Raw genomic sequence first — 19,611 nt, forward strand, 5'->3', positions numbered from 1 at the left:
TAGGCATCAATATTGTGACATCAATCTTCCCCCCATTGAATGCAATGTACTACCTTACGCTTCATGTATGTGTTGCTGCTTATCTCTATGCATCAACTGAGACACTAATTCTCAACTACTGAATGTAATCTTTTCACATAAGCGTCATGTTTCTTTATTCGTATTGTTTTGCAAAATGGGCATAAGTGGGTCGTAGCTCTACTACGTCCGATGTAAAATGTCCTCTGCGCCGGACCTAAAAATGATGCCTGTTGCACCACCAAGCCCTTCTATAAGCTACTCCTGGGCATAGATTCCACGCCTAATATGGAAAAGGCAGAGGGTGTTAAATTGGGACCTTTTCATGATATGCACAGAAAATAACAGCAATTTATATTTTCAAAAGGATGTGAGTCTCGTGTTCATACAGTTGAAGTCAGAAGTTTACACACACCTTAGCCATTTAAACTCAGTTTTCACAATTCCTGATATTGAATCCAAGTAAAAATTCCCTGTCTTAGGTTAGTTAGGATCACCACTTCATTTTAAGAATGTGAAACGTCAGAATAATAGTAGAGAGAGAATTATTTATTTCAGCTTTTATTTCTTTCATCACAGTCCCAGTTGGTCAGAAGTTTACATACATTCAATTAGTATTTGGTAGCATTGCCTTTCTATTGTTTAAATTGGGTCAAATGTTTCGGGTAGCCTTCCACAAGCATTCCACAATAAGTTGGGTGAATTTTGACCCATTCCTCCTGACAGAGATTGTGTAACTGAGTCAGGTTTGTAGGCCTCCTTGCTCGCACACGCTTTTTCAGTTCTGCCCACAAATGTTCTACAGGATTGAGGTCAGGGCTTTGTGATGGCCACTCCAATACCTCGACAAATTTGTAAGCATGCTTGGGGTCATTGTCCATTTGGAAGACCCATTTGAAACCAAGTTTTAACTTCCTGACTGATGTCTTGAGATGTTGCTTCAATATTTCCACACAATTTCCCTTCCTCATGACGCCATCTATTTTGTGATGTGCACCAGTCCCTCCTGCAGCAAATAACCCCCACAACATGATGCTGTCACCCCTGTTGGGATGGTGTTCTTCGGCTTGCAAGCTTCCCCCTTTTTCCTCCAAACATAACGATGGTCATTATGGCCAAACAGATCTATTTTTGTTTCATCAGACCAGAGGACATTTCTCCAAGAAGTACAATATTTGTCCCCATGTGCAGTTGCAAACCGTAGTCTGGCTTTTTTATGGCAGTTTTGGAGCAGTGGCTTCTTCCTTGCTGAGCAACCATTCAGGTTATGTCGATATAGGACTCATTTTACTGTGGATATAGATACTTTTGTACCTGTTTCCTCCAGCATCTTCACAAGGTCATTTGCTGTTGTTCTGGGATTGATTTGCACTTTTCGCAACAAAGTAGGTTCATCTCTAGGAGACAGAACGTGTCTCCTTCTTGAGTGGTATGATGGCAGCGTGGTACCATGGTGTTTATACTTGCGTACTATTGTTTGTACAGATAAACGTGGCACCGTCAGGTGTTTGGAAATTGCTCCCGAGGATGAACTAGACTTGTTTTTTTCTGAGGTCTTGGCTGATTTCTTTTGATTTTCCCATGATGTCAAGCCTGAGTTTGAAGGTAGGCCTTGAAATACATCCACAGGTACACCTCCAATTGACTCAAATGATGTCAATTAACAGAAGCTTCTAATGCCATGATATCATTTTCTGGAATGTCCAAGCTGTTTAAAGGCACAGTCAAATTAGTGTCTGTAAACTTCTGACCCACTGGAATTGTGATACAGTGAATTATAAGTGAAATAATCTTTCAGTAAACAATTGTTGGAAAAATGACTTGTGTCATGCACAAAGTAGATGTCATAACTGACTTGCCAAAACTATAGTTAGTTAACAAGACATTTGTGGAGTGGTTGAAAAACCTGTTTAAATGGCTCCAACCTAAGTGTATGTAAACTTCCAACTTCAACTGTATTTCAGAACCTCATCTTTTCAAGTCAATCGCAAAATAATACACTTGTGTCTGATCAGATATTCGCAAAATAATAGATGAGCTGCCACCTCCACTTATTTGCCCAGCCAGATGTCAAGGAACCAAATATATAGACGGCGATTCAATGAAACTAAAACAAAACAGGTGGATAACTTTGGTAGTTTCAGTAAAGCAACATATGATGATATGATAAATGCCTACAATCGCATTAGCCTAATTTATTCCAATATTTTTTGATATTCATTCCCACAGTAATTATTGATTGATCCATCCAGTTGTGGTTGAGAAAAACGTGCATGCGCAGTGGTGGGCTTTGCGAAGTGATAGGACCTGCCTCGTAAAGTTCAGAACTGCCACAAGGATGCTAACAACCTAGTAATGGGCGCTACCAAGCAACCATCATTATGAAGCTTCACATCTCATGAACCCGCATTGCTTAAGCTAGACTTAGCTACAACGAGTCTTACTTCTGGTTGGTGCAACAGGTGTAAATTCTGATCCCAAAGTCGGATGTAGCTACGCCCGACCTAGCATTTAAGACCAGTTTGTTTACACCCAACTGATGCAACCAGCTCCAAGTGTCTAGAAGTAGGTGTTTCCCGGTTGGCATGGAGACCGAGAGGTTGGTCACTTACACGTCAAAGCGGAGGTTCTGCTTCTCTTCAAAGAAGAAGTCCAGGAAAAACTTCCGCACAAAGTTTGGATTCAGCGTGTTGTCAATCACCTCTGTTCTGCCAAACTAAAACAGCACCCAGGGAAAGAAAATACAGAGGTGACAAAGTGATGCTACGTGTAACAGAACCTCCAATTTATGTTTAATACACCAGAAAAGACAGAACAAATATTACAAGAAATATTAATGGTTAAACTCAAATATACTAACCGTTCAAAAGTTTGGGGTCACTTAAGAAATGCCCTTGTTTTTGAAAGAAAAGCACATTTTTTTGTCCATTAAAATAACATCAAATTATCAGAAATACAGTGTAGATGGGCAAAAGAACAGAAGAACTCTGCCTAGAGGGCCAGCATCCTGGAGTCGCCGCTTCACTGTTGACGTTGAGACTGGTGTTTTGCGGGTACTATTTAATGAAGCTGCCAGTTGAGGACTTGTGAGGCGTCTGTTTCTCAAACTAGACACTCTCGTGTACTTGTACTTTTGCTCAGTTGGGCCTCCCACTCCTCTGTCTACTCTGGTTAGAGACCGTTTGCGCTGTTCTGTGAAAGGAGTAGTAGACAGAGTTGTAAGAGATCTTCAGTTTCTTGGCAATTTCTCACATGGAATAGGCTTCCTTTCTCAGAACAAGAATAGACTGTTTCAGAAGAAAGGTCTTTGTTTCTGGCCATTATGAGCCTATAATCGAACCCACAAATGCTGAATCTCCAGATACTCAACTAGTTTAAAGAAGGCCTGTTTTGTTGCTTCTTTAATCAGCACAACAGTTTTCAGCTGTGATAACATATTGCTGATGATACACTTGGATTAGCTAACACAACGTGCCATTTTTTATTTTATATTTTTATAACTAGGCGGCCTAGGAACTGCCTGTTCAGGGGCAGAATGACAGATTTGTACCTTGTCAGCTCGGGGATTTGAACTTGCAACCTTTCGGTTACTAGTCCAACACTCTAACCACTAAGCTACCCTGCCACCCCGTTGGAACACAGGAGTGATGGTTGCTGATAATGGACCTCTGTACGCCTATGTAGATATTTCCTTAAAAATCTGCCGTTTCCAGTAGTTATTTACAACATTAACAATGTCTACACTGTATTTCTGATCAATTCAATGTTATTTTAATGGACAAAAAAATGGCTTTTCTTTCAAAAACAAGTACATTTCTAAGTGACCCCAACCTTTTGAACGGTAGTGTGTATATATATATATATATATATATTACTGTATAATCTTTGTAAATGATCTCATAAAAAAGTACTGGTTGAGTTATGTCACACATGCCGCTAGTAACAATATATGGAAATGTCTGCTCTATCCAAAATACAACCAACAGATTGCAGCATTACCGTAAAAATGTAGGAGGCAAGTGAAAGTGGGAGAAGGTGATGAACTTTTCTTTATCCAAAATTGGTTAGAGAATATTGTGATAAATGAAGAAGTTTACCTGTTCCATTTAAGGACCAAAAAATGTGCAGATATGCCATACATGTTGCAAGCTAGTTGGGAAGAGATATTTGATTTGCCAATTCAATGGCACAGGGTTTATGACCTGATAAACAAAGCATCGCCGGATTCAAAACTTCTAGTTTTTCAATTTAAATGATTATTCAAAATTCTTGCAACCAATAGAATGTTATGTATATGTGGGATACCACCGTCCTAGCTCTGCAGAATCATTACGCGATCACTTGTTTTGGTACTGCTAATATGTACAGTGTCGTGCAAAGGTATTCACCCCCTTGGCGTTTTACCTATTTTGTTTCATTACAACCTGTAATTTAATATACATATGGCATATATAAAATATATGGCAATTAGAAATCAAAACTAGATGGTTTTTAGAGATAGATGGGAGGGGCTGATGGTAGCTGAACTGGGGGACTAAAAACAAATAAAAAAGATAACTAATGTAAATTATACTGTGTCCGTAAAATGTATATAGTATGTTTAAGCTAGAAGTAAAAGCTGAAGTATTGTTGTCCATTAGTTTACTTAAATAAGGGGATGGGTGGTAGGGTTAGGGGAAAATAATACACATCAGGGATTGGAAATTATGCAGACAATTAGAACCCACAATCTATCTGCAATATTAAAGATGATCTAATCCCTATTGTTTTATAAATAAAATAACAGAACCTAATCAAAACATAATCTCTGTGATAGATATCAGCCATTTGATAATCAATGACACAATGTCACTATAAATCTAAACATGTGAATGTTTACATCACTAGCAATAACTGCACATGTTATCTGCCTGGCAATCAGACACTAATCCCCATTGGGCAGAGTGCCTGGCTGGTATGCTCCTATAGCACAGAGTAATAAACTATTGATCCCTGCACTGCCTCAATACCCAGCTCATGTCCTTAGTGCCCAGTGCACATAATCTCAGCTATCAACTCTGTCCCTCCCAAGCCATTATTAGGCCTGGGAAGGTAGTTTATTGGAACCCTACCAGCCTACCTGGTATCCATCGACCAAGGAACGTCCCATGATACACTTCCACCTGTTCTATTTTGGGAGGCGTTCTTGAGGTACGATTGGTTAACGGGTAGTGGAATTGGGTACTGGAATGTTAGAATATAAATTGTGTTGTTAAGGGGAAACGCTTTCAATTATTGTGAAGTGACTGAAACTAAGAGGTCTTAGTTATAGTATGTCAACGCTACAGTACAGAGGAAACAAATGCATTTACTCAGCACCATTTTAATCTTAGTTTACACTAACACTTAAGTGCGTATCGTTTTCAACCCTTAGTGTTGGTGTCTCAGTGTATGTGGTAGTGAACAGAAATAGAGAGAAGGGGAATAAAGGCAAGGTGCTATGGCTTGTGAGTCTTCACTAAATGAATGGTGCAAATATGTCTGCAGCTGGCTATGGAAAGTTTACTCTGCTGATTGCGTTACAATAATTATGCCCTCTCATTGATTAACCCTGCCGCATTGAATAAGCAGGTGGAAGACATCTTGCTGTAAGGGGATGAGAGAGAGAGAGAGAGAGAGAGAGAGAGAGAGAGAGAGAGAGAGAGAGAGAGAGAGAGAGAGAGAGAGAGAGAGAGAGAGAGAGAGAGAGAGAGAGAGAGAGAGAGAGAGAGAGAGAGAGAAAATGTTGTGGATGTGAATATTTAATGAGCCCCTCTAGAGCTCTAGACATTTGGGAAAATGTAGCTTGTTCACTACCTGAACCTATCTTATCCTTTCTGCTTCTTACCCCAGGCCATTCTACACTAATAGGAATGATGGTCAAATCCATGCCAATTACTGATCATGGCTAGTGGTGCCTTAACCCACTAGTTAGTTAAGGAATGTGCTGGGCAGTGCAGAATGTTTGGACTTGTGGCATTCAGACAAGTGACACTAATGTCTCAAATGTTTTCTAATGAATACTGCTCATTGATATACAAATGCAACCACCTTCGGCATACTTATGTGGTTTTGGAACAATCCGAATAGAATAATATCAGGAAATCCTTTCAGTGTCAGTGGCTCAGCTACCTACTGGGCACAGGCGTCAGTTGAAAGTCTAGTTTTGATTTACATTTAGGTTCAAAGTTAGGTGAAAAAAAGACAAAATGCCTTTATGTTGATGACTTATTGCAAATCCAAAGAGTTTTCTACGTTGATTCAACGTCATCACATCAATTTTTGGAGGTTTGAAATGATGTGGAAACAATGTTGATTCAACCAGTTCTTACCCAGTGGGGGGAAAAAGAAGATGGAACAACATGAGTCTCAGTCCGGAGGGTTCTTACATTTTTCCCCAATCATAGAAATCAGTACCTGTAAGTTAGCAGAACAGTGACTAAAGACGAAAAATGAAAAATGCTGAAAATAGAACTTAATTTTCCACTCACCTCCATCCACTCTTTGGTCCCGATACCTTGAACATACAGCACAACCACTGCATTGAAAGAGACAGAGTTAAAAAGAAGGCCATAAGATAACTTCTGAGTGTAGAGTATTCAATAATGGGCAAGTCTTCAACAAACTAAAACCAAAATGTCAAAACATTAAATTAGAAGAGAAAACTAATTTGGTAGAATAGGTTCAGGTTGGTCACATTCATTTAAAACAGCTCATCAGCGGTTGAATGTTGGGCATTAGCAGTATAATCCACTTCGCTCTGGCTTCGTGCAGGCAATTAAAAAAAGGATCTCTTCTAATGACCAACTAAGAACATTGAGATAACAGCATCGGGGCAAGTGTCCGAGTACCTTGGCAACGTTACTGTATTTGTAAATGCTATTCACTGCACTCATGGTAGGTTTGTCACACTGAGGATTTTTGCTAGCTAATGCAACTAGAAACCACTTTGGCAACGATTATGCATAACTATGCCGACGAGCTGCCCAGATACAAACCACTTGTGAAATGCCACATTAGAGAGCAAAATCCCTTGGATAATATATATATATTTTTTAAATGTAACCTTTATTTAAGCAGGCGAGTCAATTAAGAAAAATTATCCTGTAGGGACGGGGTTAAAAAATAAAATAAAATATATAAGACCAAACAGACAAAAGACACTGGCAATATCACAATTACAACAGGAAACAAACAGAAACATTTACAGTACATGTCTCAACAACCTGTTCATCTATTTCAGCTTTGAACTCCAGGACCTTTTTCTATGCTTGGTTAAAACTGTCAGGACTCTTAATCTAAAACAAGATTGAGATCTGAGCGGATAGACAAAATGGCAACTTTCCTAAGAACGTACCAGTGTTTGAGCCTGCGTGTTGCTAGTGATGTCCACCGAACAGCACAGTAGAGATCACAATGGTGAGTTAGACATCTCTGATTGGTGACAAAAGAGCTACATGATACACAGGGTCAAGAGCTTTCAGTGTAGAGCTTTTGAGGCTTGCAACATGAATAGTATCACCATAGTCCAATACAGAGAGAAAAGTACAATGAATCAACTCCTTTTTGGCAGCAATGGAAAAACTGACTTTGTGCCGGGAATAAAACCCAATAAGTTCTCTATATGGGTGGTGGAGCTCAACTTGTCATCCACTTACACTTGCCCTATAGAATGTCCTTCCAAGGTAGTAATTACATGGTTTTCTGAGAATTTAGTATTGGAAAATACGATGCATTTTGTTTTAGAGGAATTCAGAACAAGCTACAAATCGTACAGATTATGTTGAATGATGTTTTAGTTTTTTCAAAAGCCAAGCTGCTGCCAGTTGAATAAGAGAACAGGTTTGACCAGTAATCCCAACGCACTTCAATCTCTGCACCAAGACATTATGGTCCACAGTGTCAAGTCTATGAAAACAGATAAACAATGCAGCTTCCTATCCAGGGCATAGTGAATATCATTGAACGCTTTCAAAGTTTGAAACCCACCAAGCCTGTGAGGAAATAAACTAGTGAGGCCATAGAGGAGTTAAAGGGCTGCCTGGCCTCCACTGATTTGGGCATTTCTAAAGATGAAAGCACCAACATTCACAATTACACAGACAGTGTCACATCTTACAACATTGTCTGTGAGGAAAACTGAATTCCAACCAGCACTTTTTTCAAATTCAACAACGACAAAACTCTGGTTCACTGCTGAACTCAGAGTACTGTGCTCAGCCAAAGAGGTGACACATAGGAGCAACAACAAAGAGGACTATAGAACTGCTAAACTGCTGCTCAACAAGGAGATTGAAGTGGCCAAAAGTCGTTACGAGGAGTGGCTAGAACAACAATTCTCCACGAACGACCGCTTGTCTGTCTGGAAGGGTCTCTGAATGAGTTCTAAATGTCATTTTAAATCACAAAGAGCCCTCAGCCATCAAGAGTCTCCTCAGCTATCTTGCCTCTCAACTGACAACACCCTCAGCCATCAAGCGTCCCCTCAGCTATCTTGCCCCTCAACTGACAACACCCTCAGCCATCAAGCGTCCCCTCAGCTATCTTGCCCCTCAACTGACAACACCCTCAGCCATCAAGCGTCCCCTCAGCTATCTTGCCCCTCAGCTCAAAACACCCTCAGCCATCAAGAGTCTCCTCAGCTATCTTGGCCCTCAGCTGACAACACCCTCAGCCTTCTGGACTCTCTCCACCCTCCCCCCACCCCCCACTGACTACTTTCTTCCCTGTCCCCCTCCCTCCCTCCTTCTAGCCTACACCAGACTGCCCTCTTCCTTGTCATCACAGAAAAGGAGGTGAACAAGCTCTTCAGAAGGCTGCAAGTCCAGACCGGATTTCCTCAGCCACACTAAAGAACTCTGCTGACCAGCTTTCCTGTTTTCACGCACATATTCAATCAGTCTCTAGAACTATGCACTGTACCTGCCCGCTTCAAATCCTCCACCATCATCCCATTCCTGAAGAAACAAAAGGTGACCGGCCTGAACGACTACAGACCTGTAGTGCTCATGAAAACCTTTGAGCACCTGGTCCTGTTCCATCTCAAAACCACCACCGATGCCCTCCTTGATCCCATGCAGTTTGCCTACAGAGCCAATAGGTCTGTGGACGATGCTTTCAACATGGACTTCTCTACATCCTTCAACACCTCGACAACCCAAGGACATACGCGAGAATACTGTTTGTGTACTTAAACTCAGCGTTCAACACAATTATTTTGGACCTGCTACAGCACAAACACACCAAGCTGAACATTTCAGACTCCATCTGCCGGTGGCTCACCAACTTCCTGACCAAGAGAACAAAGCATGTTAAGATGGGAAAACATCTTTCAGACTCCCTGTCTACCAGCACGGGGGCGCCACAGGGTTGCATGCTCTCCCCCCTCCTCTACTCGTTCTACACCAATGACTGCACCTACAGCGACGCATCTGTCAAACTACTGAAGTTTGCTGATGACACCACACTAGTCAATCTCCGACGACGACGACAAGTCCAAGTACCATGGATAGGTTGACCGCCTGGTGGCTTGGTGCAGTCACAACAACCTGGAACTCAACACAGTCAAAACAGTGGAGATGGTGGTTGACTTCAAGAAATTACTTCAAGAAATATACGGCCAAGTCATTACAATTCCTGGGGACTATCATCTCCCACAACCTCAAGTGGGAGGACGACATCACAGAGGTGACCAAGGAGGCTTGGCAGAGAATCTACTATCTGCCCCAGTTGAGGAAACTCAAACACTCTCTGACAATTCTGGTTTGGTTCTACACATTCATCCTAACCCCTTCTTTCAGCATCTGGTTTAGGTCTGCGTCTGACCGCTGTAAGGGCAAACTTCAGTGCATCGTCCAGTCTGTGGAGAAGGTCTTCGGCTGTACCTGCCCAACATCAAGGACCTGCACACCTCCAAGATAAGGAAGCATGCAGGTAAGATCATCGCCGGCCCTGCCCTCCCCGGACACCCCATCTTTCAAAGACAACACTTTGGCAGACGGTTTAGGTCAATCATGACCAAAAACGCTCAACAGTTTCTTCCCCAATGGTTGTGGCCCTCACCAACCGGCCATCAGGCTCATAGAGATGAAGTGACTTTGAATTGGGCCGATTACTGCACCTTGTATTCTAATCTGCATTATACTGCATTTACACTATGTACACTTCACACAACACTGTATATATTCACCATGGCAGCATCCCTCCCTCTGCTTATATAAATATATCCCCTCTATAAATGGTATATTCCAACTGAAACCAGCCTATACTGCAGAATGTTCTGTTTTATGTTTCCTGTACTGATATGATATATTCTGTATGATATCAATGTGGACTTCTGTCTGTATTCTGTTTGTATATTGCATATAGCTGGCAGCACCTTCACAAGGTAAGGCAAATTCTGGTTTTGTGTACTTGGCTAATAAAGGGTATTCTGATCATGTACATCACTGTTAGTGCAATGAAGAAGTCTACCAAATAAAGTCTACCAAAGTTGACTCTGTGTTTGTAAGTACGCCAGGTAAAGGAGGTGAGACTGAGACAGACAGGACAAGGCAGATATATGAGAGTTCCCAGTAGTGCCCTGTTGTCTGTTAAGTAAAAAGAACAGCTGTAATAAATTACTAAAATAGTCTAATTCCAAAATGCTACAGGGCCTGATTGAGCATTTAGTTAGCGCCTAGCAATGCAGTCCATTAAAAAATGGAACTCTGCCAGGTATTTCCCAGTCAACAAAGTAAACAGATTCAGTGGATATCCGGGGTGTCTTACAGAAACAGCCATTAAAGATTGAACCACAACATGGAGCGAATCATTCTGAGAAGATGAGAAGTGTATCCCGGTGCTATAGGAATCTTCCAGGATGAGAGAGAAACTAATACTCCTTCAGATGAATCTTGGGGACAGATGAGAGAAACCCATAGCCTGGGTCCCAGCATCAGACGGATAGTCTGGTTTATGGAAAGTGACTGGTAGAGGATAACCCATCTGGTGGGAAAGTGCAGAGTCAAATCAAAAGGAGCTGCACGCCAACTTTTCTACTCTGGCTTCAGGACCAGGTAACCAGCTGAACTGAAATAAAATTCAATCAATCTTACACGCTTAGAGAAAAATATGCTATCTACAGTAGAACATGGGGCACTGAGGGGGGCGTGTCATGTCTTGCCAGTTCCGGCTCCACTTAGCTTTTTTATTGCTCTTTTTGCATTAATTATTACCTTGTTTGCTCAGAATGTTTGTGCAATCATGTCCTATGACCGACAAACACTTTTGGATTATGAATCGGAAGCTATACATTTATCTCTCAGCCTCCCAGATCTGGAATGAAAACATCTAGTCCCTTGTTTCCCGCACAGCGGTCTCACTTGTTGCTCCTGACCGAGATGACCAAACCAGAGGAAGAAAAAAGCTAGGCTGACAAGATGGGCTACACCTCCTCCTCTTTACTAGTATCCTGATGGCTAATGTCCAATCGCTGGAAAATAAACTTTGTGAACTCAGAGCAAGGCTGTAATTGCAGAGGGACATCAGGGAATGCTGTGTCTTTATTCCCAAGTAGATTTTTTATATAAACTCAGCAAAAAAAGAAACATCCCTTTTTCCGGACCCTGTCTTTCAACGATAATTTGTAAAAATCCAAATAACTTCACAGATCTTCATTGTAAAGGGTTTAAACACTGTTTCCCATGCTTGTTCAATGAACCATAAACAATTAATGATCATGTGGAACAAAGAGCCCATTAAGACACTAACAGCTTACAGACGGTAGGCAATTAAGGTCACAGTTATGAAAACGTAGGACACTAAAGAGGCCAGTCTACTGACTCTGAAAAGCATGTTGCAAGGAGGCATGAGGACTGCAGATGTGGCCAGGGCAATGTATTGAAATGTCCGTACTGTGAGACGAATAAGACAGCGCCACAGGGAGACAGGATGGACAACTGATCGTCCTCGCAGTGGCAGACCACGTGTAAACAACACCTGCACAGGATCGGTACATCCGAACATCACACCTACGGAAGAGGTACAGGATGGCAACAACAACTGTCAGAGTTACACCAGGAACGCACAATCCCTCCATCAGTGCTCAGACTGTCCGCAATAGGCTGAGATAGGCTGGACTGAGGGCTTGTAGGCCTGTTGTAGTAAGGCAGGTCCTCACCAGACATCACCGGCAACAACGTCACCTATGGGCATAAACCCACCGTCGCTGGACCAGACAGGACTGGCAAAAAGTGCTCTTCACTGATGAGTTGCAGTTTTGTCTCACCGGGGGTGATTCGTGTTTATCGTTGAAGGAATGAGCGTTACACCGAGGCCTGTACTCTGGAGCGGGATTGATTTGGAGGTGGAGGGTCCGTCATGGTCTGGGGCAGTGTGTCACAGCATCATCGGACTGAGCTTGTTGTCATTGCAGGCAATCTCAACGCTGTGCGTTACAGGGAAGACATCCTTCCTCCCTCATGTGGTACCCTTCCTGCAGGCTCATCCTGACATTACCCTCCAGCATGACAGCCACCAGCCATACTGCTCGTTCTGTGAGTGATTTCCTGCAAGACAGGAATGTCAGTGTTCTGCCATGGCCAGCGAAGAGCCCAGATCTCAATCCCATTGAGCACATCTGGGACCTGTTGGATCGGAGGGTGAGGGTTAGGGCCATTCCCCCCAGAAATGTCCGGGAACTTGCAGGTGCCTTGGTGGAAGAGTGGGGAAACATCTCCAGCAAGAACTGGCAAATCTGGTGCAGTCCATGAGGAGGAGATGCACTGCAGTACTTAATGCAGCTGCACCAGATACTGACTGTTACTTTTGATTTTGACCCCCCTCCCCTTTGTTCAGGTACACACTATTCCATTTCTGTTAGTCACATGTCTGTGGAACTTATTCAGTTTATGTCTCAGTTGTTTAATCTTATGTTCATACAAATATTTACACATTAAATGCAGTTGACAGTGAGAGGACGTTTCTTTGTTTACTTAAATCATACTTCATTAACATATTTTAAGTATATTTAAAAGGATCTAAATCAGAACAATTTGAAATACATTGAATGCATTTAATTTCAATTTTATTAGCATGTAAGTATATTAAATGTATTTAAAATTATCTAAATTGGGTTAAAAAAAATTGAGTTTAGGAAACCCTGGTATATTAGATAAAGAGCAAAACAAATATATCTTGAATACATCTTAAGTATATTTTATGTGTATTTCTCATAAATTTGAAATATACTTAAATGGTATTTGAATTAGAATTCCTTTCTTTACAAAAAAAAGTGTATTTTTGATGTGTTTCATGTATACTTTTACAAATACATTTGTACTCATTAACCACATTAGCTATTGTATGTAGAGGTTACCTTGATTGACTAAGGTATCTTCTCAGCCAATGTTAACATGCTATTTTACAAAGCAGTTGTGGATGGAGCAGCAATTTACAAGTAACACTTTTGAGAACTGTGCACCACTGGCATTTCACACTTTAGTTGTTCACATTACGGTAAGAAATGTACGTTCCAATAAAATGTGAAATAAGTCATATGTAATGTGTAATTAAAAGTACAACCTTATTCAGTTTTAAAATGAACATCAAAACATTCGTAAACATTTATAAATCAAAATTTCAGCTGCATAAAAGAATGATGTGGAATATGTACATTTTTGATCAAATGCGTTATTGAAAGTATGCTTTAAAAATATTTTGTGGACATTTAAATATAAATGTTTTGAAAGTATATTTACGTATATTTTCTTGAAATCTGAAAAAGTACACTCTCAGGAAGCATGTTCCTCATTGTGCATTATTCCTTATGTGGAATAAACAATCGTTATCATTGTCAACTTTCTCTGCACTGTTCTGAACAGGAATTCAGAAAGTTATTTAAAACTCCTTACTTCAAAACTACAGTGCCTTGCAAAAGTATTCATACCCCTTGGATTTATTCATATTTTGTTGTTACAAAATGGGATTAAAATTGATTTCATTGTAATGTTTTGTCAACAATCTACATTAAATACTCAAATGTCAATGTGGAAGAATTACATTTTTATTTTTTTTGGAAAAGATTGATCGAAATTAAATAACCAAAATATAGTCATTACATAAGTATTCAGCTCAGAGTCAAAACATGCTAGAAACACCGTTCTCTGCAATTACAGCGGTGAGTCTTCTTGGGTAAGTGCCTCGACACACTCCTGTTTCGGCGCTCTACGGATAATTCCGTCAACCTCATGGCTTGGTTCTTGGTCTGACATGCACTGTCAACTGTGGGCCCTTATATAGACAGGTGTGTGTCTTTCCAAATCATGTCCAATCAATTGAATTTACCACAGGTGGACTCCAATCTAGTTGTAGAAACATTGCAAGGATGATTAGTGGAAACAGGATGCACCTACGGTGGGAAAATGACAAACTTTCTTATGCACATGCTCTGTATAAGCCTTAAACCTGTACATTTCCACTGTCTATATCTCTCATGTAAGAAGAAGAGAGTGACCAGTTTTTGGTCCATCCTATTCTTTTCCTATCTTTCAAGGGCACAGCTGTGTGGAGATATCAAGAGAACGGAGGCTAGCTTGAGCAGCAGCGACAATTCTATCAGCAGAAAGGAGTGTCACAAAACTGGAGTTATCACTTGTTTGTACGCTATGTTCCCACCATGATCTCACACACCTGCTAAACTGCCATGTAGACAAAGGTTATTCATGTGATTGTAAACCACTACAGAATTGCAATTCTTATAATACAAAGTTGTTGTTTGAAGAATCTAGTCTCTCTTCCTTTCTGGTTAGAATTTCCATGACACACACAAGCTCAATTTCGATTCTCATAGCGAAGGGTCTGAATACTTAAGGTAAATAAGGTATTGTTATTTGATTTTTATATACATTTGCAAAATGTATAAAAACCTGTTTTTGCTTAGTCATTCTGGAGTATTGTGTGTAGTTTGTTACAGTACAAAATGTGGATATACACTGAACAAAAATATAAACGCAACATGTATAAATAAAATAAAAGCTTATTTCTCTAAAATGTTGCGCACAGATTTGGTTACATCCCTATTGTCTTTGTCGAGATAATCCATCCACCTGACAGGTGTGGCATATCAAGAAGCTGATTAAACAGCATGATAATTACACAGGTGCACAATAAAACGCCACTCTAACTTGATGTCTCAAGTTTTGACGGAGTTGGCGTGCAATTGGCGTGCTGACTGCAGGAATGTCCACCAGAGCTGTTACCAGAGAATGTAATATTCATTTCACTAATATAAGCCGCCACCAATGTCATTTTAGAGAATTTGGCAGTACGTCCAACCGGACTCACAACCGCAGACCACATGTATATGGCATTGTGTGGGCAAGCAGTTTGCTGATGGCAACATTGTGAACAGAGTGCGCCATGGTCGCAGTGGGGTTATGGTATGGACAGGCAAAAGCTATGGACAATGAACACAATTTTTTAAAGGTATCAGTGACCAAGATATGCATATCTGTATTCCCAGTCATGTGCAATCCATAGATTAGGGCCTAATATATTTATTTCAATTGATTTATTCGTCACACCCTAATCTTTCACCTGTCTTTGTGCTTGTTTCCAACCCCCTACAGGTGTCGCCCATCTTCCCCATTATCCCCAGTGCATTTATACCTGTGTTCTCTGTTTGTCTGTTGCCAGCTCGTTTTGTTTGTCAAGCTGAACAGCGGTTTTCCCCTTGATCATGTATTTTTCTAGTTCCTGTTTTCTAGTTTTCCTGGTTTTTACCATTCTGCCTGCCCTGACCCCAAGACTGCCTGCCGTTCTGTACCTTTTGCATCTGGATTACTGACCTCTGCCTGTCAAGACCTGTTGTTTTGCCTGCCCCCTGTTCTAGTAATAAACTTTTGTTACTTCGACATTGTCGGCATTTGGGTCTTCCCTGAAACATTATATTATTACCTTATATGAACTGTAACTCAGTAAAATCTTTGAAATTGTTGCATTTTGCGTTTATATTTTAGTTAAGAATATACAGCATATCATATCTCAAATAGTCATTTGGTTTCTTATTCTATGATCTATAATTTCCATACTATACAGTTGAAGTCAGAAGTTTACATACATCTTAGCCAAATACATTTAAACTCAGTTTTTCACAATTCCTGACATTAAATCTGAGTAAACATTCCCTGTCTTAGGTCAGTTAGGATCACCACTCTGTTTTAAGAATGTGAAATGTCAGAATAATAGGAGAGAGTGATTAATTTCAGCTTTTATTTCTTTCATCACATTCCCAGTGGGTCAAAAGTTTACATACACTCAATTAGTATTTGGTAGCATTGCCTTTAAATTGTTTAACTTGGGTCAAATGTTACGGGTAGCCTTCCACAAGCTTCCCACAATAAATTGGGTGCATTTTCTCCCATTCCTTCTGACAGAGCTGGTGTAACTGAGTCAGGGTTATAGACCTCCTTGAAGTTCTGCCCACACATTTTCTATAGGATTGAGGTCAGGCTTTGTGATGGCCACTCCAATACCTTGACTTTGTTGTTTTTGTTTTTGCCAGAACTTTGGAAGTATGCTTGGGGTCATTGTCCATTTGGAAGACCCATTTGCGACCAAGCTTTAAATTCCTGACTGATGTCTTGAGATGTTGCTTCAATAATTTCCCCCCCTCATGATGCCATCTATTTTGTGAAGATTACAAGTCCCTCCTGCAGCAAAACACCCCCACAACATGATGCTGCCACCCCCTTGCTTCATAGTTGGGATGGTGTTCTTCGGCTTGCAAGTATCCTTCTTTTTCCTCCAAACATAACAATGGCCATTATGGCCAAACAGTTCTATTTTTGTTTCATCAGACCAGAGGACATTTCTCCACAAAGTATAATCTTTGTCCCCGTGTGCAATTGCAAACCGTAGTCTGCAGTTGCAAACCATAGTCTTTTTTATGGCAATTTTGAAGCAGTGGCTTCTTCTTTGCTGAGTGGCATTTCAGGTTATGTCGATATAGGACTCATTTTTACTATGGATATAGATACTTTTGTACCCGTTTCCTCCTACATCTTCACAAGGTCCTTTGCTGTTGTTCTGGGATTGATTGCACTTTTAAGTAAGTTAATCTCTAGGAGACAGAACGCGTCTCCTTCCTGAGCATTATGACGGCTGCATGGTCCCATGGTGTTTATACTTGCATACTATTGTTTGTACAGATGAACGTGGTATCTTAAGGCGTTTGGAAATTTCTCCCAAGGATGAACCAGACTTGTGGAGGTCTACAATTTTTTATGAGGTCTTGGCTGATTTCTTTTGATTTTCCCATGATGTCAAGCCTGGAATTGAAGGTAGGCCTTGAAATACATCCACAGGTACACCTCCAATTGACTCAAATTATGTCAATTAGCTTATCAGAAGTTTCTAAAGCCTTTGACATAATTTTCTGGAATTTTCCAAGCAGGTTTAGGCACAGTCAACTTAGTGTATGTAAACTTCTGACCCACTGGAATTGTGATACAGTGAATTATAAGTTAAATAATCTGTCTGTAAACAATTGTATGAAAAATTACTTGTCATGCACAAAGTAGATGTCCTAACCGACTTGCCAAAACCGTAGTTTGTTAACAAGAAATTTGTGGAGTGGTTGAAAAACAAGTTTTAATGACTCCAACCTAAGTGTATGTAAACTTCCGACTTCAATTGTACATAAACACGAACCGGTTCAGCATGTCCCGGAGCACATCGTTGACCAGGGCCTGGAACACAGTTGGTCAACCCAAATGGCATAACTAAGTACTCATAGTGCCCACTAGCCATGTTAAAGGCAGTCTTCCACTCATCTCCTCTCCGTATCTGAACCAGATGGCACATGTTCCGAAGGTCCAACTTGGAGAAGATGGTCGCTCCCTCAAGAGGTTTGTAAGCCAAGGAAGGTAGAGGGTAACGTTTTTTTACTGTGATGTCATTAAGGCCCCTGTAGTTGATACACGGATGCAGGTTTGGTCCTTCTTCCAACAATGAAGAACCCTGCGCTATATTACATTTCAATGTACTCCTCCATAGCCTTGGTCTCTGGCCCCGATTGGGAGTAAAGATTTCTCCCGAGGGGGTGTAATGGCTGGGAGAAGTTCAATGGAACAGTCGTAGGGTTGATGCGGAGAGAAGTAGCCCGGGCCTTGTTGAAGACTACCTGGAGGTTCAGATACTCCGCGGGAATGGCGGAGAGGTTTGAGGCTTCTCTCAAGCCTGCAGGGAGACATCCTGGAGCAGGCTGGGCCGACTTGAGAACAACCCACGATAGCACCAGTTGCCCAGTTGATCAGGGGATTGTGCTTCTGGAGCCATGAATATCTCAAAACACGGGTACACATTTTTTAATATATATATATATATATATATTATTTAACCTTTATTTAACCAGGTAGGCTAGTTGAGAACAAGTTCTCCTTTACAACTGCAACCTGGCCAAGATAAAGAAAAGCAGTTTGACACATACAAAAACAGAGTTACACATAGAATAAACAAACATACAGTCAATAATACAGTATAAAAAAGTATATATACAGTGTGTGCAAATGAGGTAAGATAAGGGAGGTAAAGGCATTAAAATAGGCCATAGTGGCGAGGTAATTACGATATAGCAATTAAACACTGGAGTGATAGATGTGCAGAAGATGAATGTGCAAGTAGAGATACTGGGGTGCAAAGGAGAAAAATAAATAAATAAATAAATACAGTATGGGGATGAGGTAGTTGGATGGGCTATTTACAGATGGGATATGTACAGGTGCAATGATCTGTGAGCTGCTCTGACAGCTAGTGCTTGAAGTTAGTGAGGGAGATATGAGTCTTCAGAGATTTTTGCAGGTCATTCCAGTCATTGGCAGCAGAGAACTGTAAGGAAAGGCGGCCAAAGGAGGAATTGGCTTTGGGGGTGATCAGTGAAATATACCTGCTGGAGCACGTGCTACGGGTGGGTGCTGCTATGGTAAGCAGTGAACTGAGATAAGGCGGGGCTTTAACTAGCAAAGACTTGTAGATGACCTGGAGCCAGTGGGTTTTGGGACGAGTATGAAGTGAGGGCCAGCCAACGAGACCGTACAGGTCGCAGTGGTGGGAAGTATATAGGGCTTTGGTGACAAAACGGATGGCACTGTGATAGACTGCATCCAGTTTGTTGAGTAGAGTGTTGGAGGCTATTTTGAAAATGACATTGCCGAAGTCGAGCATCGGTAGGATAGTCAGTTTTACGAGGGTATTTTCGCAGCATGAGTGAATGTTGCTTTTGTTGCGAAATAGGAAGCCGATTCTAAATGTAATTTGGATTTGGAGATGCTTAATGTGGGTCTGGAAGGAGAGTTTACAGTCTAACCAGACACCTAGGTATTTGTAGTTGTCCGCATATTCTAGGTCAGACACGTCCACAGTAGTGATACTGGAGAGGCAGGCAGGTGCGTGCAGCTATTGGTTGAAGAGCATGTATTTAGTTTGACTAAATGTTGGAGGCCAGGGAGGCCAGGGAAGGAGAGTTGTAATGGCATTGAAGCTCGTCTGGAGGTTAGTTAGCACAGTTTCCAAAGAAGGGTCAGAAGTATACAGAAT

The 19,611-nt window shown here is 41.1% G+C and overlaps 1 protein-coding gene across 1 annotated transcript in view; it reads right to left on the reverse strand.

The window, feature by feature from the left end:
• LOC118360171 (copine-9-like) overlaps positions 1-19,611 on the reverse strand; it is a 108,703-nt gene that overhangs the window by 68,668 nt on the left and 20,424 nt on the right. Inside the window, exons 3-4 of the mRNA XM_035739398.2 lie at positions 6,528-6,574; positions 2,631-2,734 (exon numbers count right to left, since the gene is read on the reverse strand). Coding sequence (XP_035595291.1) covers positions 2,631-2,734; positions 6,528-6,574 — 151 coding nt within the window. The remainder of the gene's footprint in view (positions 1-2,630; positions 2,735-6,527; positions 6,575-19,611) is intronic.

The sequence above is a fragment of the Oncorhynchus keta genome, chromosome 27 (genome assembly GCF_023373465.1).
Source record: "Oncorhynchus keta strain PuntledgeMale-10-30-2019 chromosome 27, Oket_V2, whole genome shotgun sequence".
NCBI classification, from domain to species: domain Eukaryota; kingdom Metazoa; phylum Chordata; class Actinopteri; order Salmoniformes; family Salmonidae; genus Oncorhynchus; species Oncorhynchus keta.